The sequence below is a fragment of the Larus michahellis genome, chromosome 1 (assembly GCF_964199755.1).
Source record: "Larus michahellis chromosome 1, bLarMic1.1, whole genome shotgun sequence".
In the NCBI taxonomy this organism is placed as follows: domain Eukaryota; kingdom Metazoa; phylum Chordata; class Aves; order Charadriiformes; family Laridae; genus Larus; species Larus michahellis.
Genome location: NC_133896.1, coordinates 125788039 through 125815094, shown reverse-complemented (window position 1 = coordinate 125815094; position 27056 = coordinate 125788039). Strand labels below are relative to the sequence as shown.

The 27056-nt window shown below is 41.9% G+C and overlaps 2 protein-coding genes across 3 annotated transcripts in view; one reads left to right on the top strand and one right to left on the bottom strand.

Moving 5' to 3' along the window:
- Positions 1–10346: 10346 nt before the first annotated feature.
- NDUFV3 (NADH:ubiquinone oxidoreductase subunit V3) lies at positions 10347–18882 on the bottom strand. 2 transcript variants are annotated; one of them, XM_074602754.1, is made up of 4 exons: positions 18751–18882; positions 18384–18483; positions 13647–14612; positions 10347–10738 (listed from the first exon to the last, which is right to left on the bottom strand). In XM_074602754.1, the coding sequence occupies exons 1-4, from the start codon at positions 18796–18798 to the stop codon at positions 10572–10574; spliced, it is 1281 nt and encodes a 426-aa protein (XP_074458855.1). In that variant the 5' UTR covers positions 18799–18882; the 3' UTR covers positions 10347–10571. The 2 variants fall into 2 exon arrangements, with proteins under 2 accessions (XP_074458855.1, XP_074458861.1); XM_074602760.1 differs by lacking the exon at positions 13647–14612.
- WDR4 (WDR4 tRNA N7-guanosine methyltransferase non-catalytic subunit) overlaps positions 18853–27056 on the top strand; it is a 22278-nt gene continuing 14074 nt past the window's right edge. Inside the window, exons 1-5 of the mRNA XM_074602773.1 lie at positions 18853–19085; positions 20403–20462; positions 21206–21352; positions 23540–23696; positions 24304–24416. Coding sequence (XP_074458874.1) covers positions 18955–19085; positions 20403–20462; positions 21206–21352; positions 23540–23696; positions 24304–24416 — 608 coding nt within the window. The 5' untranslated portion in view covers positions 18853–18954. The remainder of the gene's footprint in view (positions 19086–20402; positions 20463–21205; positions 21353–23539; positions 23697–24303; positions 24417–27056) is intronic.

Below are 27056 nucleotides of genomic sequence, written 5' to 3'. Positions count from 1 at the left end.
CTGATTACTCTCATGCTCCTATGTCCAAGCCCAGTCACATCCTGCATCCATCAGAAAGCCCCACACTTCACATCGTGCTCTTAGGAAGGAGCTGAAATGCAGCCCTTGAGGCAGGGTGAATCGCTTGGTGTGCCCAACAGTGCGCTGCTGTCACACACTGCTTCCCACTGATGCGACCTTGGTAAAGTTCTCCAGCAGACTTTAGTCTGCGGACCAAGACTTGAACAGACAAAACGAGTAACCCTGGTCTAGTGAGCAGCACGCTTACCAGGGAGAGGGGAGACCCAGATCCCAGCTCACAGCACCAATCGGCAACCAATGCAGTCACGTTGGCTGGCTTTTTTTCTCTTATCCAAGGAATTCTGAGCCCTGGAGAAGAGATCTATTATCAGCTCATTCCCTTGTACTCATGTAAGGCAAAAGTCACATCAGTAAGGGTTGCAATTTATGTTTTTTAAATCTAATGAGTGAAGTTCATGTAGATTGCATCTCTTTCCTAATAATCTGTATATTTTGGTAGTTTTACTTTCATAGATACGGCATTGAACAGGGTCAGAAAGAACACAATGGCATTGGCAAAGGCTTTTCAAAAAGTTCCAGAAACAATAGTGCTTATGGCTTTCTAACTGTTCATAGAAAGCAAGAGTCGGCATTGCAGTCCATTTCATAACTAACTCATGCACTCTGTAAGTAGTTTAAAGCATCAGAAAAGGCAGTGGCGAAATCCGCTCTTCATTGAGAGGTGACTCTTCTTGTGCTCCCTCGCCATTTCAGAGATTTACAGTTCAGCTGTCTCTAGGGTTTGCTTCCCTCAATCCAACTTTCTGAGTATTATCGCCGAACCCTGTCAAAATTGCGCTTTCGTTTTGCACTGCCTTCCCCAATTCTCTTCTAAAAATGCTCATGCTTCTGCTTTTCCCGTTGCACAGGAATCAAAAAGCTGTATCAAACCCAGCATGTTTATCTCAGTATGACATCCCACGTATAAAATGTGTGCCTATTTCAGATGTCAATCTTCATTATTTTCTTTACTTCAATCAGACCTAGGAAAACAATCAAAAACATGCAGGGGATTTTTTTTTTCCTTCCTCAGTACTATTTCAGAGTACTGTATGCATCCATAGGATGATGGCATTCCTTTGACTGCTAAGTACGCATATTCCCTGACTGTACAGTCTCCAAAGGCAGAAAGTAGCTGAGCTCCCGTGCTGCACAGTTTGCGCCACAGACTGTGTTTGCACAGCGAGATTCAATTCTCTCTACGTGTGGGGACTGTAGCTTGCTTTTTCTTTTTAAAACTCATGAGCAAAGTTTTACATTATCAAAGGTTTGGTGTTTTGTGGGGTTTTTTTTCTGCAATTAGTATAACATAAACTGCATGTAGCCAGAATCTGTGGTAACTATAAATTCCGGCTGCTCCCCTAGTAGACCATGTAGTGGTAGGACACTACCGATATAATTAAACATCAAACAAACGAAAGCGTTCAGAACCCCCATTTTCCTGTCGTACGTAGACCCAGTCTTGCCCTTGCCCCTTTCTCATACTCCAGTTCACTTTTGTATCACCACCTCCACTGCTGACAATACTTTCTTCAATGGGAATATCACAGCCGCAGCCACTGCCAGAATCTCTTGGCAAACGAGCTCCTTTCTGAGTCAGAGCCTAATGCCATTACAAGGTCTGCAACAGCTGCAGCAGTCATACATCTGCAAGTCATTTGAACATTTTATGATGAATAAAAACTATCCATTACATAGACCTATACATTATATATTAACCCTAATACTTATTCAGTTACACTAACAATAACCTTTTCCCTCTGCATGCTGTAAACTTCTTTGGCTACAGCATGTGTTAACAGAGATACTTAGAGCTCCGGTCCATGGTGGAGCAGTCCCTGTGTACGTATTACCTAACTTATTCTACCTATTTAAACACAAAATGGGATGATGGAAAGAAAGAAAAAAAGTGAATGTAAAGCTATAAAAATTCATACCATGCATAAGGAAACCATTTTTATATAATTGCATGAGACTGCATACACTCCTACAAATAGAGAGGATACCAAACAATGGGAAATGCAAAGGAAGAATGAAAACATGGACTTGAAATATACAGTTAGGAGATTTGATTATGATATGCACAAATCTCAAACCCATCCAGATGTCCCCAGCCAGCAACCTGATCCTCAACACCATAGCCAAGATTTGAAATCTAAAAAGTCAGAATACTGAAGACGGAGTAGCAGGACTCAAGGAAAAAGAAACGAGAGTTGTGAGTAGTTAAAAACCTTTAAAAGAATAATGATAATAAAGAAACATAAATGTGGTTTCGTGAAGGAAATATATATGCAGCCGCAAATTATGAAGTCAGCCCTTCAGGACATTACATTCCTCATGCAAGTTGCTGAGCCTGCTCAACATAAATAGGTGTAAAATACACTCACCGGCTTAGTGACTTCAGGATAGAGTCCCATATGTGATTCCCTACCAGTGAGTCTTCTACATATGTATACTTTTACAACAGTAACTGCGAACTGGGCAAGACATACCTCCCTATGAGTTTCACCAGAAGAGTTTTAAAGAGACAAGGCAAAAGTCTGGCATGACAGAAATCTATCATAATTTTTCCATGAGATTCATCCAGAGCCAGAATTTTACTAGCAACCCATATGCATGTAAAAACTATTTCATGTTCGTTCATTATCTATCGTTTGCAAACTCTTTTTGGATTGTCAGAAATACATCTCTCTTGCTTCCCATTCACTTTTACTCTATATTTCACGTATCAGTTTAGTGCCTTTCATAATATCAGTATCGCTTTGGAAGCAGAATGTCAATTAACTTATGCTTCCACACTGAGTTAAATGTGTGGATTAGTAAGCTACAAAATAGTGCAGGTTTTAAATAAGAAGCAGCTATCAGAATAGTCTTACAGTTAGAGAAGTGACTTTTAGAAGAAGTTTCCTTCACTTGATGTGCTTCCTCTGTGCAGTCAGAGGCCAAACTGTTTATTTTACTGGCAATCCATATTTATTGCTCGTGCTGGCTTTAATATTTCCATTCAAACAATCCACATATTAAAAATGAAAAAGAAAATCCTAATAAGGTTACAAACAGTTCATTTAAACGGGATTCAAAAGGCGTTCAGCAGAGATCTTTTTTTTTTGAGGGTCAGAAAAGCATTACATTTCAGGGCTGAAAAACCACCTTGCCACTGACGAACGGGACGCTTTACTCGACACGGCCGAGTCCCCGTGGTCAACTTGCACAGCACCTACCTCCCACTTAAAAAAAAAGGGGGGAAAATCCTGGCCCTTGTGCTGCATAGATAACTTACCAAGCGTGGCGTGACGCAATGATGTCTTTCTAAGTCAGCAGCCAGCCAGCTGTCTCTTTGCCGCTGCTCCTACTTTTCCCATGCTCCGGCAGAGCGGAGCTGAGCAGCCAGGCCAGTTGCACAGCCGCTATCGAGTCAAAGGGCAAGAGCGAAGCTTAGAATAAACACGTTGTTTTCACTCAGTTGCTTGAAGTGCTGCCAAATCTCTTAACATTAGTGCACATAAATCGGTGAGTATCATGAAGCCCGAGGCCCGAGCAGCTGGAATCTTGTAGCTGTTACCTGAAATCTTAACGTCCAAAAAAATAGCTTCCCCATTCCTCGAGGCTATGTGGAAAATCTCAAAAAACACAATCATAAAAAGTACTACCAACATCAAGGAAAAGAACTCCCAATTATTTTTTCCTTTAGTTCTCCTTTTTTATAGTCATCTCAAATTTGTGGGGGCGGGCGGGGAATGGGGTGTCTGTCTCAAGATTTTCAAACATGCTGGTTTCCCAACACCATGCCGAAGAAAGCGCTCTCTGATTCTAGAGGTAAATCCTAAAGTTATTCAGAGGGGAGGAAGACTATGAAGATAAGCAGCTCGGGGCCCAGCAGTAAACAAACATACATCAGGAGCTAAGCAGCTGGAGGAAAGGTAGACTGGTCGATTTTTCTCTGCCCAACGGTGACCTTCAGGAGGCAGGAGTGGGGTAGAGTAGTGATGTTCCTCACCCAGGCAACAGCTTTGAAACGATTCTTCAGTGAGGACTTGAGAGAAAAAGCTCCTTCTCCTTACCCAGCCGCCAAGAGAAAAGGAGTTGAAAAACACGGAATCCTTATGGCTAATGGGAGCGTGATATAAAAGATGGAGGCCATTGACTGGTGTCCAGAGACAACAACCTGGTATGAATTCCAGCACCATTCCACTTCCCAGCAGCTGGATTTCTCACCAGGGTGGATTGCTGGTTTTGGACACCTCCCCATTTTTTCCCGTCTGTTAACAGTCTTCCACTAGTAAGTATTTGGAACAGTTGTAAAGCTTTTTTTGTATCTAAACGGCCCTGCCATTGCCTGAATGCAATTTAAAAATTGCTGGCATTTATGCGCAGACTATCCAAAGTGTATTTTTGTCATGCTGTTAATAAGAGTTGCATCTCCTGGGAGAACCTCAGCTAGCTCAGAGTTTCTAAACAATGTGCACACTTGACAAAGAAGATGCAAGAAAAAAATCTTTCTCATTTTTTACTAGTTTTTATTCTGTGTTGCTCGGTAAATAGACATGATGTACAAAGAGAAATTGGGACCACTAACTCCTCATCTATAAAGTGAGGATGAGAACCCAAGAAATTGTGCGACTTGCCAACGGTTATGCAGGCAGCCAAGGGTCTCGCAAATGAATCCAGAGCCAGTCCAATACCTGAGTCATAAGGACCATCTTTGCTCTCAGTTCCTACATTATCCTTCTGTTTTCTATATTCTGAATTTCTTTCCAGCTCCCCTCACATTTCTCCCAGTCCTCAACCAATAGAATATAGCTCACTTTTAGAGATACCCCAGGAGAGTTTGGGAAACATCAATACAGTTTAGAATGGCCTAGTCTGGCACAATTTTAAACTCTATTAAGCACAGGAGATGCTTTTTGGAAAAGGAGTGCATGCAAATGAGAAATGAAAGCGTGAAGGGGTGGTTCTTTCAAGTCCCTTTCAAAGCCTCCAGGGAAAAGTAACTATTGCCCCTTTCTTTGCTATGAGACATTAGCATTTGCCGAGTACGAGGTGTGTTGTGGCTTGCGTGTTCCCTCTCCAGTGCTAGGCAGATGCTGTCACAGATTTTAGAAACCAAGCATATCTCCACTCTGCAAACAGCCAAACGGAATACCCAGAGCACATCATAAGCACGGGGACAGGTAAGACAGAAACTGAAAACAAATCAAAAACTCAACCAACAAAGATAGAAAGCATAAATAATTTTAATTAGCTATTTTTTTACATTATTGGATATTAACTGCTTTAGGAACTATCTATCCAGATAGGTCCTTGATGAAACACTCAGATTTGGAAAGGGGTACTGCCATTTGAACCGCGTGTCAGACTAGAGAAACAGAGGTGACACAACTGCTGCTAAGAAACAGAGATGACACAACTGCTGCTAAGAATTTTAGGCATTAATTTTAACTAAGATACATAGCACGGGCTCTGTGCGTATTAGAAGTGAACATGCATATAGGCTGTATTCTCTGATACTACTGATTTACAGAACCATGTCCCTGTTAACCTGTTTTGCAGTTAAAAATTTGTTGAGAGTGGAGGGGAGACCAAAATAAATTTTGAGAGCTGACCCACTGACTCCACACACTGACCCAAAGTTTGCGGCATACTTTATTATCATAAACACACATTCTTAAACTTGTGTCCTTAACTATGCATTAACACAATCTCTTCTATCCCAAAGCTGCCATATATCCTAAGACTTTCAGAGGTGGGTATGAATTTCCAAATGTAATTGAATGTGTGTAGGCAAAAAAGAAAAAAAAAAGGGAGCTCAAAAATATGTGCGCAGATTGTCTTGGGAGTGGTATCATCCCGAGATGAACACTAAGGATAGTATGTAAGTACCCAAACCACAGAATCATAGAAAAGATAAATAAGTATTTATAATTCCATGAAATAGAACCACATGAGAGGAAAAGCATGATCTGGAAACCTGTTGGGATATTTTGTTTACAGTCCTAAGAGTTTAATTAATATCATCCAGAGTTTAGAGGCGTTTCTCTCAAAGAATAAAATAAAAAAAAATAAACAAACAAAGCCACAATACAAGAACAGCACGGTTGTAAAGTCAATCACTCAAATGTTCAAAGGACCTGGACAAAAGTGCCTATATTACCCTTATTGTGTTAGCTCCTTTTGTCTAACTCTGTACGCAAACAGCAGCATACAATACAGAATAGCCTAGGAGGGTTGTAAATCACAGGCAGATAGCAAATACTTGGGCAGGGAACGACTCCAAGATTTTTTTGTTTGTTTTTACAGCGGGACACAGTGGGGACCTGAACCTGCCCTGCACTACTGTTGCTGCACAGCATCTTGGGAACCAGGAGTCTCCCGGGTCCCTTCCCATTCACTATGGAAGTAAAAATCAGGAAGATTAACATAAGCTCCCTTCTAGCATGTTATACCTTGAAGTGTAAGCTACAGAGAGGAAGAGAGTCAGGGAGCACTCAGGCGAGGTGGGTTGCTACAGAAGAGCGGGATGTGCTGTGGGTGCACTGTGACCGCACAAAGATGCAAATGGACCTGGAGTGTGTTGCAGGAGATGAGCCTGAAGGAATGGAGGTTAGCTGGTCTGAAGAAGAGAATAAAGGGGATCTTATTACTACCTTCAACTGCCTCCTCGGAGGGTACAGAAAAGACAAAGCCAGGCTTGTCAGAGGCGTGTAGTAAGGACCAGTGTCAGAAAAACAAAAATCCCAACTAGATAACAGGTAAAGGTTTTGCTTGCTGGGTTTTTTGTTTGTTTTTTAAATCATGAGCGCGTTCAAATGCTGGAGAAGGTGACCAGAGACATTGTAGGATCTCAATCCTTCAAGATATTCAAAACTCAACCGGACAAGGTCCAGGCCAACCTGACCTAATTGCACCTGCTGCAGGCCTGATCATCTGAAGGCTTCCCTTCCAAGCTCACTTTGCACAATTCTAATGTTACGATGCTACAGGATACTGTGAGCATTCTTTCTACTCACCCACTCACTGCACAACAGTCATTGATTGGGCCCACCAGGAATTAAAACTCTTCGGGACAGACAAGCGGCTGCTCTCACCAGCTTCTCCTACTCTTCCTCCCAAATGCCACGAGATCACAAAATCTCACCAAATCCACTTTACGAGCTGTGGGATTCTGATCAGCTTAAAGATGAGAAGTCCTGCTCTTCTATGGATCTTCAGCAGACTTCTCTGGTGACTGTTCTCGGCTCACATTCTCATTACTGTGAGCAGCTGAAGGAAAAACTGCATGTTTTTCCCGAGATAGCCTTAAAACTTCTCACCATTTCTTCATCACATGTTAAAGAGCAGATTCAACATAATTGTACAAGTAGCTTAGATGATGGCATCTCTTGTGGTGGGAGAAAAGACTAAAGGCAGGATTTTATGGCTTGTGAATTTACAGGAAACCAGACAGAGTGAGATGCACCGAACGTGTTTTGATTGTTGAAAGCTGGAGACATGCTGTGGGAGATCTGTAAGTGCACCCAGTTAAAAGTCTAATTTACCAAATTTAAAATAAATCTTGAAGATAGCCTTATAGATTGCAGTGCTTACCATGAATGAATGCCAAAGGAGGCACCAGGAGGACCGAAAAACATCTTGACCTTGTAATAACTAAAGTGATCACCACAAACTCTGCTTCTGGACCTTGGATTAGTGGGTTTTCGACTGATGTCCAGAACCATCTGGGCTCATATGTTATTTTTGAAGGGTCTAAGTGGAAGGAAATTATGAAAAGCGATTTTATTAGCAGTTTGCTATGCTAAAAAAAAATAATTCAAGGGACCTAAAATTTGAAACCCACTCCCTTTGACAAGGAAAGTAGTTGTTTCATCTTTTTAATGAGAATTTAGTGAATTCCACTTTCCAAATTTTCATGTACTCCCACAGTAACACACTACTTACATTGAAAACGCCACTTCTGAAGAACTGGTTTTCACAAAAAACTAAGCTCAGACTTAATTTCTTTCACATTAGAAGTTTTCCAGGAATTATGTTAATATCCTAGATTATACATTCTTTAAAACAAGGTCTCTGACTGTATCTGATGAGTGCCTAGCACAGCAAGACAAAGTTACTCACTAACGTCACAGAATTTGAGCATATTGTATCACATCCTGCTTGAAATTGAAGTGCTAGCATATGACTCAAACACAATAACATCTGATAATAGCCCACTACAAAAAAATGAAGCCTTTTTTCATTGAAGTCCAGGAAAACATAACAGTGGGAAAAAGTCTTGATGCCCTTCCTCACATTATTGCTCTTCCCGGAGCAGACTGGTTCACTGAACAGAACAAATGTACGACACGCACCATATGCACCAGAAGAAGTATGAAGTTATTTGACTTACAGCTTGATTTTAGAGCTGCATAAAAGATCACCGGAAGACACTGAGCCAGGATTACACGGAGAGGAAGGGTATTTACCATTAATTTTTGCTGTAATCGTGACGCAAGGGTGGCAAAATGCCTAGCCCAAATACAGATTAGAATTTCCTTAGCTAGAAACGCAGCTAAGAGCGTAGGAATTGACTGAAAGGAAGACATGCTTCTGTTTCAACCCACTCCTCCTCAGCTGATTAAGTCAGTGTTTATAACACCAGCCTTCCTTAGAAATAAAAAGGGCGCTAGGTGAACAAGTCTGACTCCAAACAGCTAACAGTCACAGCTACTGTGGGCAGATTTAGTAAATACATAAGCACATTAACAGACTACTTTTAACTTTTACTGGTTAGATTCTATCTGACAATTCGCAGCTTCCTTTCCGTAATCACGAAACAAATAGTTAGGAACACAGTTCAGCACCAACGCAGATCTTAGCCACACGGGTCAGGTTACTACACGGGGTCTCAGTTAATAACAAAACACAGCAGCTTTACAGGGGCCCAGCGGTGGGCCCTTAATAAAGGAAGACCCTTTTCCTTATTCTTTCATGTTTTTAACCTTAACAGCAAATTTCTTTCCCTTTTACAAGTACAGTGTACGTGGCACCACTGGTGTCTCAAAGCGACTTTCTGCTCTTTATTCCCAAGCACGTGGATTTATGCATTTGCTGATTTTTAAATTTCATAGTTAGAGTCAGTAATATGCTTTTTAGTTTTTACAGGACAATAAAAATTGCTTGCCAGAAGTTTCTGACTTAAAATTCTACACAGCAGATTGATGCAGACCTCTTGATCCTTCTTACCACATTTTTGCCAAGTTAGAGTATAAAATAGCTGTTCTACTAATTGCACCCAGGGATTTGCATCCAATATCCAGATAGACTACTAAAGCTGACTCAGTTTTCCCTTTGATCTTGCGTATTCTGTTGCTTGAAAGAATACAGACAGGTGATGGAAAATGCTGGAGCTATTGCAAGTACAACTGCTCAAAGACCAATTAACACCAAAAACCCCAAAATGAACAAGAAGCCAAAATGGAACTAAACCCACAACAGCTGGTGATCATCAAGGCAGTTTTCCCAGAGGGCAGAAGACTGTTACTAATAGGATGGAAATACAAAATTTACTGAGACCAACTGTAACCGCTGATGGCATATATTGAGAAGTGCCTCATTTCTCACATTTTCTGCAAAGCAAGAATGAAGCTGGACAGCAATCTTAACTTTATTGTGGGGGGAGAAAAGTGGGGGGATACGAAACATAGTCCCACTGAATCATCACCAGGAGCTGATTATACCGTTAATGCTATTTTCATCACATTTAAAAATAACTTTCAAGTTATTCTACCCCTAGAAACAAGTTATTTCTTAGAGCTTAATCAACGTAGTATAGTTCATTAGGAACTGCCCACTGAGATTAAATTATTTCAGTTACTGCAGAACCTGGATACTAGAACCCCCAACAGAAGATTAAACAAAGTTGTATGTTCTCCCTTTACAACAGCAGAGGTTTTAAGATGTTTCAATTACATTACATAAACTTACATTCCTCTACTAACACAAAACATACACTCTTGCCACAGGAGAAAAATACTTCTTATGCTGTTACCAGCCAATGATTTTAACTTCAAATCCAGAGTAAACAATCTCTCTTCAGGCTGGGGACATGTTTGTGTGCAAGGAGAACAGCCCGCTGCATTACGGTGATAACACTACCTACTAAAATCAGGGCACATACCGAACAGATACATGCACAAGGGTCATTATGTTCTTTGACATGGTACTGAAAGAATGGTCAGTATCAAAGTTTGGAGAGAGTGAAAAGTCAGGATTTTTTTTACTCCACTATCACCAAATAATTTATACCAAGAGGTAGAAAAGCTATTTTTATTCAGTGACGATTCATTTGCAGCTCATTCACAAAGGTCAAGAAGTGAGGGATTCTAAGACCCAAGAAGAAATGTTCAAAAGCACAAGCATAATTTATTGCACATTTATATATTATTTATTATCTGATTTATAATACAGATGAAGCAGCAGTGCTAAATAGAACAATTTATCATTCTGCCTGCGCATTTGTTTTAAATGTGGTTCCTTCAGTGCCTTGGTGATGGTCTTCCAGAAGATGGCTGAGGCTGCCTGAATTTTGAGAGAACCACGACAGAATCAACAAAGGTATAAATGTTATATTCATGATGCTGAAGGTTCTTGTAGGTAGAATTATCGAATTCTTCTGGAGCAGGCTCAGCAGCTTTTGTGGTCTCTGTAAAAACAAACAGTAACTGGTGACTATAAGGATGCCACACAAGAGGGCAATATTCTTAATTACTGAGCCAGCCTTCATACACTGTCAGATCCCTCATTCAGTCCACATTTGAAAAAAAAAAAAAAAAAAAAAAAGTCAGCAACTATAACAAAAGTATAACTTTACTAAGTTCTGCTGGTGTACCTTGTCTGGTCCTAAAGAAGCACATTAGTATGCGGTAGGGGAACAGGAATCAGTACAAGTCATCTAATACAGCACAGGTTTTAAAATCCAAACTACCACCTAATGCTGGGGGAAGACAGGGCAGAACATTTCATTTATATTTTGAAGACATATGTCTGCATTTCCTGGCTTCTTCATAGTTGCTGTGGTTTTCACTCCAGACAGAACAGTAGGTGACATTCTTCGCAAGCCAGAAGAGGCAAGAAGCAGTACAAATGATATATCATCATGTCAGACCATGAGATACAGCTATTAGAACTGCTTTACAGATTGAATTTTTATCATGGGGAGAAGTGATGGAATTGTTGAGATCTCCACAGTTTAATTTCAAGTGTGATTACAATGAACAGTAATATATCAAGAGGCTTTGATGTAAGTTTCCTTTCTTCTACATGTAATCTCCTAAACTTTGGACCAGCTCTTCTTCCTAAAAGAATCACCTAATAAAGTCATTCAGAACTCCTTACTTCATGTTAAAGCCAACATTAACTCTTACACTTTTAGAATTTGACGCAAATTTAGGCAGTGCCATTTACATAACATGTTCCTGTTATGGGCTGATTTTACAACCAAGGAAATTGCAAGAAATAAAGCTTTACTCTCAATATTAATTTATTCTCATATACCCAGAGTTTTAACACTATGAAAGACATAAGCATAATCTGGTGAAAAGCTTTGTCATATAAATTTGTATGTAATGATTTAGGTTAGGCCATGTTAAGCTTCTTTTTGTAATACAACCATCTAAAATAAAAATACAAGAACTCAAGCAACTGAATACCAGAATTTCCCTTTAATTACGACATAATTATTGCAACGTAATGCTGTCGGCTTAAGAGCACATATCCATAACATTTAGCAAGACTTGCTTATAAAACGCAACATAGTAAGCAATGGTTTCAGCAGAACACACACAACCTATGAAAGGAAATATCCCTGTCTCTACTGCTCAGCTCCTACTGAGACAGCACTACAGATATAAAAGCCAGATGATGTGGTCTTTGCTGCAAATAGCCCCAAGAACAGGCAAAGCGTAGGCAAGTGTACCTTCAACCTGCAAGAGACAGTTGTTCCAAATTAAGAGACAGATGCTCAGGAAGAAAAGCAGATGGAGTGTCCTTTTTCCTGCCCAAACACACTGTACTTGGCTTCTTGAAGGAAAAATTTATCCCCGAGTTCATCCTCCCCATACTTCTGACTTCATCTCTGCTTTCTCTCTTAAAGAGCAAGCATTTCACAGGATATTCTTCCGAAATGAATCAGAGGTGCATTTCCAAGTTACCATGCTACTATGTTGCTACTTACTTATCAGTTAAAGTCAGCAGTTTTTGTGGACTCCTTAGCGTGCCTGTTCTACAAAGTGGATAACATCACCTTACCATCCGGGTTTGTAATGGGAAAAATCGCTTTTACCTCTTCAGTGTGCCTGCTGCAGAGTTTGCACATGAACAAGGGAACACAGAAACAGGACAGAAGTACACATTACAGAAGGTATTATCATTAACTGTGAGCTTTAAACAAGGAAAAGCAGTAGCTCTTCTCAAAGAAGGCCTCAAAAGGAAGAGAGAACAAGATGCGTCTGGAGATACCAGTGACGCTGTTGAACATGGTGCAGCTGGGTTTGACTCTGCTACCTCCTGGCACCCAAAGACCTTCCACCAGCAGTAAAGGGGTGTGAACTTGCCTGCACTAACTCCCACCTCCCCTACAGCCACTGCAGCAGAGTCCTCTAGCAGGGGCACAACGTGTACCCAACAGAAATTTTCCTGCTGTTACAGCCCTACCACCTCCAGCTTCATAATTATGCTGCTTTTACTGCCAAATAGGAAAATTCTTTAATTCAAAGCTGCAACTAGAAGGGGAGTGGGCGGTTGTCTTAAGAATGGTATGCAGCCTAAGTTGAAAGGAAAGAACAGTAAGCCACCACAGATCAGCACAGAGGGACATTTGCTATTGAAATACACAGAATGAGATCAGTACGTAAGTTAACAGGACTGGTGGTAAATAAGAAGGGTAAGTTAGATAGGGAGGTATAGCTGGGGAGAAGATTATATGGTGCACGATGTTCTTTCCTAAAACGTATCACTGTCTCCTTCCCAACTCATTACAAAAACTGGGTTATAAGGTCAATTCTGTGCTACTTCAACACAATTCGCTTACAACCTAGCAATCTCAGAATCAATACCTGTTTCTGGCATTACACTATGCTTTCTTGAAGTCTACTGAAATCTCAAACACAGCAATTTTTATTTTTTTTTTTTAAAGAAAAAGACAGCAGGATTTAAGCAAAAGTCAGATGGCATCAAATTTGGCTCAGGAGAAAGGCAGCTACCAAATCCTTCCGAGAAAAGAGAAGAGGGAAAACAAGCTTTGTCATACAAACCCCATGATTTTGGACACAGTGGAACCAATCTTGTTTTCATTTTATAAGTGATTGGTTTATGAAACTATAAATACGGTGAAAACTGCTTCTTTTCACAGCATAACTGGAAACTGAGTATTACTGAACACTTATAACAATTAGCAATGAACACGAATTTATCTTCCAGAAAGTCAATGCTACAAGGTTAGCTTCAGTATGAAGATCAGAGAATCCTGAACAGAGAAGACTTGGAAACCCTTTAAAAAAAGTTAAACCCTAGCCCAGATGAATCAACACAGTTCAAAAAATTTAAAGTTGTACCCTCTATTGTGCTGCTTTCTCCAGCCTGGACTCCTGCCTCCTGAATGGTCTCCTCGTTTGCTGTAGTGCCCATCACCAACACTGTGCTTTCAGAAGTTTCTTCTAGTTTAGGGGCAGTTACTTCTGCTTCTGACTCCTGTGCTTCCTTCACCTTCTTTTCTTTTCCTCTGGATACCAGTTTTTGCTTTTTGTCTTCCTGAGTCACTGATGAAGGTTTCAGCTGAATAGCTGCTACTTGGGTTCCAATGGACTTTTCCTCCAAATAATCAGATTTGTGAGTGACTTCACTCAGGTCTTGGCTTTCAACCATATATGGTTCTAAGACCAGCTTCCGCCGATCTGCTTCTTTTGGAGTTGATTTTATTTTGGGGTCTCTTGCTTTGGATTTTGATGTTTCATGGCTGACTGATGTTTTAGAAAATGCAACCTGCTTGATAGGAGACACATCACTTCCGGTTTTGCATCGCTTCTTCTTAGCTCCATATTCTTTGGGGGATTTCTGGGAAAAGTTCTCTTTTGCTAGCATCGATGCCTTTACTGCGATGTTCTCAGAAAAGATGGAATCTCGTTTAGGAAACTCAACTTTGGTTTTAATGGCAACTTCTGAAGTATCATCATCATTTTCTTCCTCAGAATCTGAGCTAGAGTCTGAATCTGAGCTGGATGAAGGCGAAGTTTCTTCCTCAACTAACTCTTTCCTCAAGCCTCTTTCTGTTGCAGGTGTAGTCAGGTTTTCCTCCTCGAGGGAAGAACCTACTCGCTGAGGAAATCCAACCACAGTTTTCCTTGACATGAACATCCTCATGTCTTCCGCAGAAGGTTTTGAAGCTTTCTTGAGATTAGAACTAGATACGCTCTCACCTTTGTTTGCAGATACTAGGAGAGAGCTAGAAGACAACATTTTAGGAAATTCAGCTGGTGCCTTGATGGCTAGCAGCTTGGTGCTTCCCTGTGGTGCCACTAGATCTAGGAAACGGCATAAAGAGGATTATCATCATTATGTCCAACACTGCTGTTAATTATTGATCTAAGTCACACAAATTTTCTGAGGTAATCTGGTACAAAAAGCAACTTGAAAGAAGTTATTTACTAAATACAGGCATTAGGAAGCAGGAAGTTTTAAGACATTTTAAGTTAGAGAAACTAGAGTTCTAGTTAGGACTTAACAGTTTTTGCTGCTGCGATGCGGAAACTCATGAGATAACGCCTTTTGCTTCTTGCTTTGCCAGACTCCTCGCAAGAGCTGTTTTTCTCTGTCCTTCAATTCTGCATCACTGAAAATGGTTTACAGACACCTTCCTATCTCAGATGAACACTAAGATAGCTTTTTAGCCAAGCTCTTCAAATATGCTGCTACAGAGATAAAATTCCATCTATGAACAAGCCAGCAAAGCAGAAGACACAATAAACAGACATAGCAATAGCCAGCCTCTTGCAAGAGTTATCTTCAAAGCTGTAGCGCGGGACGACTCCCAAGCCACAAAGTAGTGGAATAAGAGATACCAGAGGCCATACATGACCGTATTAATCGTTCAACTGTCCATGTGACCTACCAACTGAATTGTGTCTAATGCGGTTTAACATGATTTCCCCAAGACCTTATCTCCTCCAGTCTTCACTATCTCCGCTTCCTATTTTTGGTTTGAGACCTCTTTGTAAAAAAGAGTCTTAGATCTCCTAATGCTTCATGTTAGCATGCCTTTTTCTTCTCCCTTATGGATACTTTCATGAAGCTAAATTCTCCAGACAAGGAGCCAACAGTTGAAGAGAAAGCAGCAATTTTCAGGCCCTTTCAATGAGCACCAAATACCTCTTGGATGCTTGTGCCAATGATATCCTCAAGAGGCTGGCCAATAGCTAATACTGTTCTAGTTACAGAAAACAGGAGGATGAAGAGGACTGGGAGCATATTAAGAAGATATGCCACCGCTGAAATTTGCTATAGCAAAGCCAACTCCATTATGAGTTGCACCACTTCCAACCAGCAGTGTAATTGAACAGATTTTCAGTCAGTTTGGAACCCCAGATCTACTTTACAAGACCATAAACTAGAGGCAGTCTTCCCCCTTTCTAGTGTTTTACAGTTATACCTTGCATGATCCAAGGAGTTACTATAATTAGTTCTGAACAGAAGCAAGTATTTAGCAATGTCCAAATAAAAGCATCACAAAAGAGACAGACACATGAAATTAAAAGCAAAGTATTGAAGAAAGAAATACAGAGTTCTTACATTAAGTACAAAAGAAAAAAAATGTCAGTTCACTATATAGGTAATACTTTTGAATAATTTCAGGTGCATACTTCTCTCTGCCAGAATGAAGGTGCAGGGAGGGGAGGGAGAGCACGAAGAAGTAGAAGGATGGGCAGCTGCCTTTGAAAGAAGCCTGACTCCCTGCACAGACTGACGCAGCCAAACAGCAGCCTGTAGAAACTAACACGTGAGGAAGCATCGCTCAAGGTTGAGGAGTTCCTCAAAGAAGCATACAGGAAGGTCAAACTAACACAAGAATGCCCAAAGGGATAACAGACAAGTGCAAGCTGAGCAAAAGTTGAAGAAGTATTAATATTAAAGACATCCTAAGAAACCAATAAGGCAGGTAACATTCAACTTCACCATTAACACTAGGTGTTACTGGAAAAATACTTTAAACAGTAATAGTTGGATATATGAAAAAGATACATGCTTCGGCTTTTAATCATAAAGACTAATACAACTGTCACAGGCACTTTAATCAGGGTACTTCAAACTTTGTACCACCTGATCTGTATTTGCGTCGCTTTGCCAAAAGAACAATACATCCAAATCAGTAACAAGAATATTATTCCCAGATGCATTCTTGTACTTGGTACTTGATGCTTGCAACATCAGTACCATTATCAGAACATGTTCACACTCAGAACGCTGGCACACAGAAATTACAGGTCTATTCCCCATCATTGACTTCGTAAGTAAAAGTGACCATTTTATAAAAGCAAAGCAAATTTGCCCACCCTGTTCCAGCTAGAATCTGAAAAAGGCAGTTGCATCCTATATACCTTAACTAACCATAACAATTTGCAGGGGAAGCAGCTGGCTGAAAGAGGTGGCCTAGAAGGTCTCCTGACATCTTCTGAAATCAGAACTGCAGATTAATGAATCTAGAAACTGATGCTAAAGTACATCTCAAATCTGCTTAAAATAATGCAAAAAAAAAAATTATAATAAAAAGTGAACGGTTGTTCAATTGAGCTTATATCCACCTATACAGCAAAGGCTTTCTTAATGGAACAACCAAGCTATTATTTGTCTTGGCATTTAAGAAGCTAACATTAGAAGCCAGAAGGCTGCATTCAACTACTCTTTCAGTGATCTTTTCAACAGCTGTCAACAGGTCTGATCACTCCTACATATGGTCCCATGGAGCTTTGCTGCTTAAGCATCTGGATCTCTAATTTGGGATGGGAACCCTACTCATTGAATCAGTGAACCTCTACTTACAAAGAGCATTTTTGCACAAGATATCCCTCTTTGAAATTTGTATTCACGTTTTGACTTTGGTCAGGGACAGAGGGGTTCAAATGCTTCTGAATGTCAAATGTACTGTGGCATCCAAACCCAAGTCCCTGTATTGCCTTGCTTGTAAACCTACCGGGCAAGAAGCGTTATTACTAAATTTAACACAACAGGGCTGTGGTAGTTTTCTGCAGCTTCTCAGCACCGTTGCCTGGAACAGGTTATTAGGCTCTTGCAAGCGTCTCTTGCTTTTTGACCCTCATAATCCAAACATTTCAAAAGACAAGGGGGAACATCTGAAGTTCAAAACCAGATTTTGCACCTCATTAAAAAAATATCTTGCTACACTCATTTCCATCAAATTTCAGGCAGCTTCCAAAGCTGCTTTATATTAAGATAAATGCAACAATAGCTCTCCTTCAGTCTGGCCAAGCATCACAGCAGCTAACACATTAAGGCGAAAGTAAACAGGAAAGAAGTGTCAAGCTCATAGCTATTTATTTATATAAATATATCCCATGCAGATCCATTCCTACCAGACCTTTAGTTTTAGTTTTCTTAATGCGCGGTACATTTGAACAGAATGACCTGGTAATGCGCACTCAGCCCAGAAAGCCAACTGCATCCTGAGCTGCGTCAAAAGCAGTGTGGCCAGCAGGGCAAGGGAGGTGATTCTGCCCCTCTACTCCACTCTGGTGAGACCCCACCTGGAGTACTGCGTCCAGCTCTAGAGCCCTCAGCACAAGAAGGACATAGACCTGTTGGAATGGGTCCAGTGGAGGACCACAAAGATGATGAGAGGGCTGGAGCACCTCTCCTGTCAGGGCAGGTTGAGAGAGTTGGGATTGTTCAGCCTGGACAAGAAAAGGCTCCAGGGGAGACCTTATAGCGGCCTTCCAGTACCTGAAGGGGGCCTACAGGAGAGATGGGGAGGGACTCTTTATCAGGGAGAGGAGCGATAGGATGAAGGGTAATGGTTTTAAACTGAAAGAGGGGAGATTTAGGAAGAAATTCTTTACTGTGAGGGCGGTGAGGCACTGGAACAGATTGCCCAGAGACGCTGTGGATGCCCCATCCCTGGCAGTGTTCAAGGCCAGGCTGGATGGGGCTTTGAGCAGCCTGGTCTAGTGGGAGGTGTCCCTGCCCATGGCAGGGGGGTTGGAACTAGATCATCTTTATGGTCCCTTCCAGCCCAAACCATTCTACGATTTAATGACAACCAAAGGGACAAACAAGCATCTTACTCGTTGGCGGCGCTGAGGGCATCCCGGAGCCCACCGGCCTGGTGCAAAGCGCCGCCGATGGGGCTGCCCCTCGCAGCCCCCGGGCCTCCAGCCTCAACACCTGCAAAGCACCGTAGAAAACAAATGAAGGAAGTGTGACAACAACGACCCTCCCCGGCAGAAGCCACGGAGAAGCCGGGACAAGCCCCGCTACCTTCCACGGCCCGGCAGGGCTGCGCATGCGCACCTCCCCTCCCCCGGGCCCGTTGCGCCGGTGCCGGCCGGCACCGGCGCAACGGGCCCGGGGGAGGGGAGGTGCCCGTCCCGGTTCGAGCCACCGAGAGGAGCCGAGCTCCTCCTTGCCCCCGGCGCCCACGCCGTCCCTTACCTTGCGGGTGGCCGCCCGGCCGCAGCCCAAGAGCGAGGGCGCCGCCATCTTGTCCTGGGCCCAGACGCTGCTGCGCGTCCTTCCTGGTGGGCGAGGCCTAAGCGGCGAGGCCCGCCCCCGCGCGGCACGGCATTACGTCCTTTCTTCGTGTGGTGACGTTTGTTGTCTGCGCCTGCTGTGGCGCGCACGTGGCGGTGTTGACGCATGGAGGGTGGTGATGGCGGCGGCGGCGGGGGGCGCAGCCCCGGTCACTGTCCGGCCTTGGCGCTCCGCGGGGCCCTGATGGCCGTCGGCGGTGGAGGCCGGCTTCTGGCGGCGCGGTACAGGGAGGCCGGGTTAGTTCCGGGATGGGACGGGCCGTGGGGCCGGGTGGTGGTGGTGGTGGTGGAGGAGGAGGAGGAGGAGGAGGAGGAGGAGGAGGAGGAGGTGGAGGTGGTGGTGGTGGAGGAGGAGGAGGTGGTGGTGGTGGTGGTGGAGGAGGAGGAGGAGGAGGAGGAGGAGGTGGTGGTGATGGTGGAGGAGGAGGAGGTGGTGATGGTGGAGGAGGAGGAGGAGGTGGTGGTGGTGGTGGTGGAGGAGGAGGAGGAGGTGGTGGTGGTGGTGGGGGTGATGGTGATAGAGATGGAGATGAAGGAGGTTAAAGTTAGTTAAAGATGTCCCTGCTCACTGCAGGTGGGTTGGACTAGATGACCTTTAAAGGCCCCTCCCAACACAACACGTTCTATGATTCTATGAGGTGGATGTGGAGGAGGCCGCGGGGCTTTAGGCCTCCCTGGTGTGCGTGTTCTGTTACTTGAAACATCGCTTTAAAGCTTTTCAGCCTTAATGGTTTTCTGGCACGATGATGAACATCACTAGTGTGTGAACAACAGGGTAGATGCTAGTGACAAATGTGTTAAGCAGCCCCTTATATACACACGTATATAAGTATATGTTGTCCTATGTTGAGCTACATCCCAATATAGAAGGACCCATCAAAGACTATACTCTTGCAGATTAGTACTCTGCCGTCTCCTGTTTAATTTTGCTTTCTCAATTCTATCCCATAAGTCACATGTATATTGATTTATTGTAACCTAGGACAAGGACTAAGAGCCTGCCTTAAGCTCTGTGCAGTATCAACAATTCATGTTAAATGGCAAATCTGTGCCTGTTCCTGAAAGTGTCTGACAGAACATACAAAGATCTGAAACCTTTACCTTTGTTGGGGCAGGCAGTGATGATCTGTTTTATAACCGCAGAGCTTCTGCTTACGTATTCTTCACAACTTTACAATCCACCAGAGAAGAGAGTGGGGAGTCACAAATATACGTTAATCTAGTTGAATATGGGGACACTGTTAGCACTATGGAATGACGACACCAGAGAAAAGAGTTAACATTACAAATATGCTAACCATTAAATATGACGGTTACTTTGCTGACAGGTGATGATTTCTTTTTTTGGCATACATGCACAATCCAAGGTTTTAAACTTCTACTGCATCTGTAGCACTTTGAGAGCCCATTTACTGGGGGTGTTTCTCAAGATGGGCATCAGTTGTGCAAATAACTGCAAAATAATATCGTGTTAAAAAGGTTTGATGCTGTCTATGGTTAAGCTCATGGCTGTTCTAGTTCCAGTGGTTTGAGTCTACTGTTTTTCTTTTGCAGTGATGATAGTCTCTTCACGTATGATTGCATCAATGTGGAGAAGACCTTAGGAAATAATGGGTGAGAAAATATGCTTAGGCAATCTGCTGTTTTCCTAGAGGGTGCCTCTCCTCCTGAAGTTATGTGATAGTGAAGATAATAAAAGAAGGTCATGGGATGACTCCTTGATCGGGTGATGGCTAGGTTGTTTTTGCTAACCCTGATGGATAAATATGTATATACTTCTTTTTTTTTTGTTTCTGTTTCATCCTAGAACGGAAGACTGTACACCTTTTTGTTTTTTTAGAGAAGCACCAGTAGTATAATCAATGATTCTGTATGACTCTTCTCGGTCAATACATTTATGGGAAAATGATGTATTTTTTATTAGCCTATCTAAGACAGTTAGAAAAAACCACAAAGCAGTACATAACTCCTCCTTTGGGTCTGTTCTCCAAGTCATAAGATTTTAAAAACTGAAAAAGTCTTTAGTAGTCTAAATTCAAACTGTGGATATAGTTTTACCCATAGCCAATTTTACTGTTTTCCCCTAAATTTGTATCAAGATCTGGTAGCACAAACCTTAGCATGTCTTTTGAAGCAAGTAATGATACAGGCTTAGACCTTATGTGAGTTTCCTTTTTCTTGGCTTTTTTCTTTGCATTAATGTTCAAGTTGGCTCAACATTTTAAAGTACAAATAAAACTTTTAGCTTTGTACTTTGTTTTTCATGCTCCTTCTTGGTGGTGTGAGAACAACCTTCTCTTCTTAAGGATTTCAGTAACTGTCAGGTTGTGAACTGTTGTTCCCCTTCTCTCTATTAGACAGGATGAAAACGCAGGAGATAAAGGAAGTGATGACATCCTGGCTTTTGCCTTTTCCCCATCAGGAGATTATTTTGCCTTGACAGATGACAGCAAACGTCTGATTCTGTTCCATACAAAGCCTTCCTGGGAATGTGTTAGCGTTAGGTAAGGAAGCAGGATGTTGCATGTCACTTTGTTATGGAGTTAAGACTGATTAAATTAAAGTTATACGATAGTAGTACTTAGGATGTTGCCATTTGTTATCACTAAGCTTCCTTTTTTTTTTTTTTCCCCCTGTGTACTGGCTCAAACAACTTTAAAGTTCTTGTGAATTCAAAGATATTTGTCAAGAAAAGATGCATGGTATGCCCCACATCAAGAATAGGAGTGCAGATGTTTGTATCATTGACCAAGGAAAGGGTAATCTCTTTTTTTTTATTCTAGAAGACAGTATTTGCATCTTTAAGAACTGAAACTTTACCCGCTCCTAGTGAACGCTAAGGTTGGGCCTGTAGGAGCAATACTGAGCAATTTAGTGAGTGCACTGTCTGATTCTCTTGATTTGGAGGAGAAGATGTTTTGGGGAGTTTATGAACTCTCCTAAAAGCAGATCTTTAGACATGATGCCAACTGTTAACCTTCTGTAGTACGATCCTCTTGAGAAAAGAGTCTGTAACTGTCCACCAGAGGTCCTCCAGTTACAAGTTTTCTGCCACTGCTGCTTGTGATAATTGTCTGTAAAAAAGAGGACCATAAAAGACTTCCTGAGAAGCTACCTCCGCGTGTGATGTCTTTGCTTCTGGTGGTCTCTGACATGTGTGAGGTCCTGGTTGCAAACGAAAATGGCGTCTCTGTCAGATTGTCTGTTTGCATAGGGTACGTGATGGGCCTTTGGTGGTTTAACCAATGTTGTAGTGAGTGAATAATCACCCCCAAACCTGCAGAAATGGCAAATTCCATTCATTCTGCAGTCTCTTCCTTGCTGCCCTGCCCTGTGTGTCTTGCCCATAATACAGCATTGGATAATTGTTTGATATTTCAGTTTTCTGCAAAAACACCAACTAGGACCATGGTTGGATTTTTTGGGAACATCACTACTTCCTATTAGGAAATTGAGAACACAGGCAAAAGAATGCCAAAATTGAGCTATGTAACTTGTGTTGGTGTTTTGTGGCAAGCTGTATAGAAATTTTCAGACGATACTAGCTTTTGTAGTCAGCTGTTTTCAGACAAGGGGAACTTTTGAATCTTTGTATTTAAGATCAAAGGCAACACAGTGAACTTGGAGCAAGGCTTTTCCTTGTTGGCAAGGTAACCTATTTTGAAACTGTGCTGTGAGCCCGCAAGGTACTAGTAGGCATCCTTGTCTTAGATGTTTTGCCGTTGTTACGGTATTCCTTTAAGCAGTCACTAAAAAGTATTAGAATTTCTGTCTTCCTACCTGAAGTACTGTATATTGTTCTTTTGCGTCCAGAGAGTCACTGAATTTCAGAGCAGGTGAATAGAAATGTCCATTCCCTATGATCTCCAGTGTCCACAGTCCTGTGTTAACACACAGGACATAGAGAGGTTTGGAGAAGAGGTGTTATGAAAAGAAAAGAATAACAGTAATAACAATAGCTCTTAAGTTGCAGAAGCATACTCCAGACTAAGTAAGTGATTAAACCTTTTTTTAAAACTCATTTTCTGACATCTATGGTCCTTACATTTATCTGAAAAGTTGTGAGAAATTCATTACCTGCTACACTGGCAACTGTAACTATGGGATACTGGCAGATGATGAGGAAAAGTCAGAGTTCAAGTTCAGGTCTTTGGCTGGACAAGGTACCCTGAGACTCTCTGACTCTGGCTGTGAGGATGAAGAGTTCTTGAGGGTCACAAGGGAGGACTTCCTTTTATAGTACAAACTGTCAACTGGAGAAACGGTTTCAACGTAGTTTTTAGATGTGTTGCTGCAAAGGACTTTTACTAGGAGATCTCCTACTTTAGTCTTCTCTTTCCTATTTATTTAACTTGTATTTTTATTACGGAGAGTGCAAGAAACTCTACGGTCTTTCTGGTGGGCTGTCTAGGCAAAATGCTCAGTTGAGAAAGTACATAAGCAAAATGCAGGCATGCAGCTTTAATAATCTCTCGTTTTTTTCTCACATCTCCCCAGGTGTTTGCTATTACATAGTTTAGTCATTTAAAGTGCTATTTTGTCCCCTTAACATTATTCTTGTTGCTGCCATTTCAAGAATATTGCATCTGAGAGCTTTTCGTCCAGTCCCTCAGTTTGTTATACTGAGTCTGAATCGAGACGTGCTGACGCTGCCATCCGGCGCTTTTCAAACTATGCAGTTTTTCTTTCAGGTCCGTGAAAAGGAGATGCACTTCCCTGATTATTACAGCTGCAGATGATAAGATTTTGATTGCAGACAAGTCTGGTGATGTCTATTCTTACTCAATAACAGAACCCCAAGCAGAAGGAAAACTTGAGCTGGGTCACTTATCTTTGCTATTGGATGTGGTAAGTATGTGCCTCTGTGTAGTTAGTGTACAAACCTGCATTCCTGCTTGTGTTTGGGTCTTCCACTGCTGCTCTTGTCTGAGATCTGGGAGTTCTTTTTTATATAACTGAAGTATGTGGTCTGGATTTCTTCCTACTGAGTTTGCATTTGCAAAGTTTGGTAAGGAAACAAGCTTACCAAAGGGTTATCTATTCTGGGAGTGTGAGTGTTCAAAAGGTCTTCATGTGACAGTCACAGAAGACTTGATGATGGAATGTATATGGGAATTCAACCGGTCTGTAATGTCAGTTGAGCTCTTCAATGTGATAAGTTTCTTTCTTTTTAAGATGCAGTGGGACTTCTGCCTGTAGCTTCGGAGCTCAGTGGCTTTCACTGGACCTGGTAGTCAGTGTTGCTTGTCTTAGTAAGTGAGAAAGTTACAGTCATAAAGATTTATGCTTCCATTGTCAGTGGAAAAGCGTGGCTTAATGCTTGCACCTGCTATTCTGAGTCAGGAGAAACAGATATTTTACTGCTTATTTGTGTTTTTTTTTCTCATGGCTAGGAAGAATTATATAAAACCAAACATTGAACTACTGGGCACTAAAACTCTCCCTTTACCAACAGGCACTGAGTGCTGATGACCAGTATATCCTAACTGCAGACAGAGATGAGAAGATCAGAGTCAGCTTGGCAAAGGCTCCTTATTATATTGTGTCCTACTGTCTGGGACACAAAGAGTAAGTTTGTTGTGTGCAAAAAGTTACTGTATGCGGCTCTTCACTGTGCCTCGACGGATAAAATGATTGTTTCCTCAAATCACATGAAACAACAGCTAGGTCTGTGTTAGAATCATAAAATGGTTTGGGTTGGAGTGGACCTTTAAAGGTCATCTAGTCCAACCCCCCTGATGGACAGGGACATCGCCAACTAGATCAGGTTGCTCAGAGCCCCATCCAACCTGACCTTGAATGTTTCCAGGGATGGAGCATCTACAACCTCTCTGGGCAACCTGTTCCAGTGTTTCACCATCCTCATGATAAAAATATTACTCATGATAAAAAAAGTTCAGACTTACATCTAGTTTGAATCTACCCTTCTAGTTTAAAACCATTACCCCATGTCCTATCACAACAGGCCTTATTAAAAAGTCTGTCTCTGCCTTTCTTGTAAGCCCCCTTTCAGCACTGAAAGGCAGCAATAAGGTCTCTCTGGAGCCTTCTCTTCTCCAGGCTGAGCAACCCCAGCTCTCTCAGCCTGTCCTGAGCCTGTACTGCAGCCCTCTGATCATTTTTATGGTCCTCTTTTTGCCCCCTTTCCAGCAGGTCCATGTCTTTCCTGTGCTGAGGGCCCCAGACCTGGGGCCCAGATGGGGTCTCCCCAGAGTGGAGTAGAGGGGCAGAATCACCTCCCTCAACCTGCTGCCCACAAGAGACTCCAGAGCCTGGAGATTGTTAGTCTTGAGGTGGAAAGTCTTGGGAAGTCTTTGTGGCTTGAATAGATGCTAATCTAATAGCATCTCATTGCTGAGCTCAGACTTGGAGGTTCTGTGGTAACACAAAAAAGCCAGCTGCATCAGTAGAAAGGATAGAGAACTCTTTCTGCCTGGACATTAGACTGCAGTGAGCTGGAAGCTGCAAAATGATTTCATAAAATAGATTCAAGAAATCACACTTCTTAATGTAGTTACTTGGTCTTTCTAGTAGTTGTTTTTCTTGAGATTGGTTCAATTGCTATGGGCAAGAACACTTAAGAAAGTAAGAGGATCTGTGGAAGGTGGATCATAGGGGATATCCCTGTAGAAAGAGGATGTTCTGCTGTGTTACTAAGTCTAGTAAAATGCATGGTTCACTCTGCATAAAAACAGTAAGTATGATCTTTCCCTTCCCCTCCTTTTCCTTCTCCTCCATCCTAAAGGTCCTTCTGATTACAGTGATCTAAAGAGTGGAAGGCAGCAAAGCAACCTGCTGGCTGTTCTGATGCGATTCAGATGCGCTCTGATTTGCGAGGAGATAGGTAGTTCTTTTGGTATAGGAATAGGGCTTGTCTTCTAGCCAGTTTATCAGGACTTCCTTTTCAGCCTACAGGAGGGACTGTACTTTCCCTTTTTTTCCCTTTAGTCCTTTCCCATTCAGAAGACACAAATGGCAAATAGACTTTTAAAAGACTTTTCCTATACATTTTGCTGCTTAAAATGTGTCAGTTGTGGTATTTTCAAAGTCTCTTGACTTTTGCCTTCCCCCTCTATGTGGTTTTGTAGTCTTTTGGAGGTTTTTGTTGTCAATTGTTATGTTTTTTGAGTAGGGTAGGGGGGTTGTGCAAATTTTTTTTGAGTGGCCACTGCTGCATTTTGAAGTCCACAATGACAAGGTAGCAGGGAAGACATGACCCTGCATAGGGCAGAGAACGCACCTAATTCTGCTTGTCTGGCTGGTGAGTTACCTGGGGATAACACCACCATTCCAGGCCCATCCTTCCGTAAGATGATGCAACGTGCTGCAGTCAGCTCGCTATATCAGAAATAAGAGGTAAAGAAAGATGGCATGGAACTTGAGATATGGGTAGCAACCTATCTAAACTTACCCACCAAGATGTTTTAATAGAGCATTTAGGACACAGATTAATTTGGAGTGTCAGTCTGGTTTTAATAACATCATTTGGTAGTCTAACCTGCGTAGAATTGGCATAGTATAAAAGCAAGAGACTACACATGTTAAAGATCTAAGTAGTCTTTGATCAGGTCAGTTTCTATAGCGTATTTATGGAGCCATGTCTGATGTTTCCACCTACTGTGTACACAGTTGTACTTCTAATGAATAGAACTTGATGGTCAGAAAGACACTTTTAAATGGGGGCTATTGTGTCTGCACAAAGAGTTCATTAGTGGCCACAGAGTGGAAAGGCACTTAATGTAAATGGATTGAAATATATTTTAAAAATTAAATACTTAAATTAGGAATGAATAAGCAAAGGGTTACATAAAGCAGCTAAAATTGTCTTGTTTCATGCTCCTGGATTTTCTTCTTTCAGTGGGGTACATGGTGATTCTTGCTGGATCTGTTACACCTTCATGCACCCGTTATTACTGCTTTTTCATGAAAGACTGTACTACAGTGACCAGATCTCTTTCTTCTATAATTTTTTCTCTTTCTTTTTAAAATGGCCTTAAAATTATGCTCGTTTTCAAAAGCAAGACTGTACCACTTAGGTAATGTTCTGCTCAGGTCACTACATTTTAAGTTGCTGAACTCTCAGATAATAACAAACTTCATAAGCTCAGGTCCTCATTACTCATCAAAGAGAAGTCATGGCAGACATAGCAATATTGCATACTTCTGAAAAACAAGGTTTCTGGATGAATGTAGATACTGGAGGTAAAT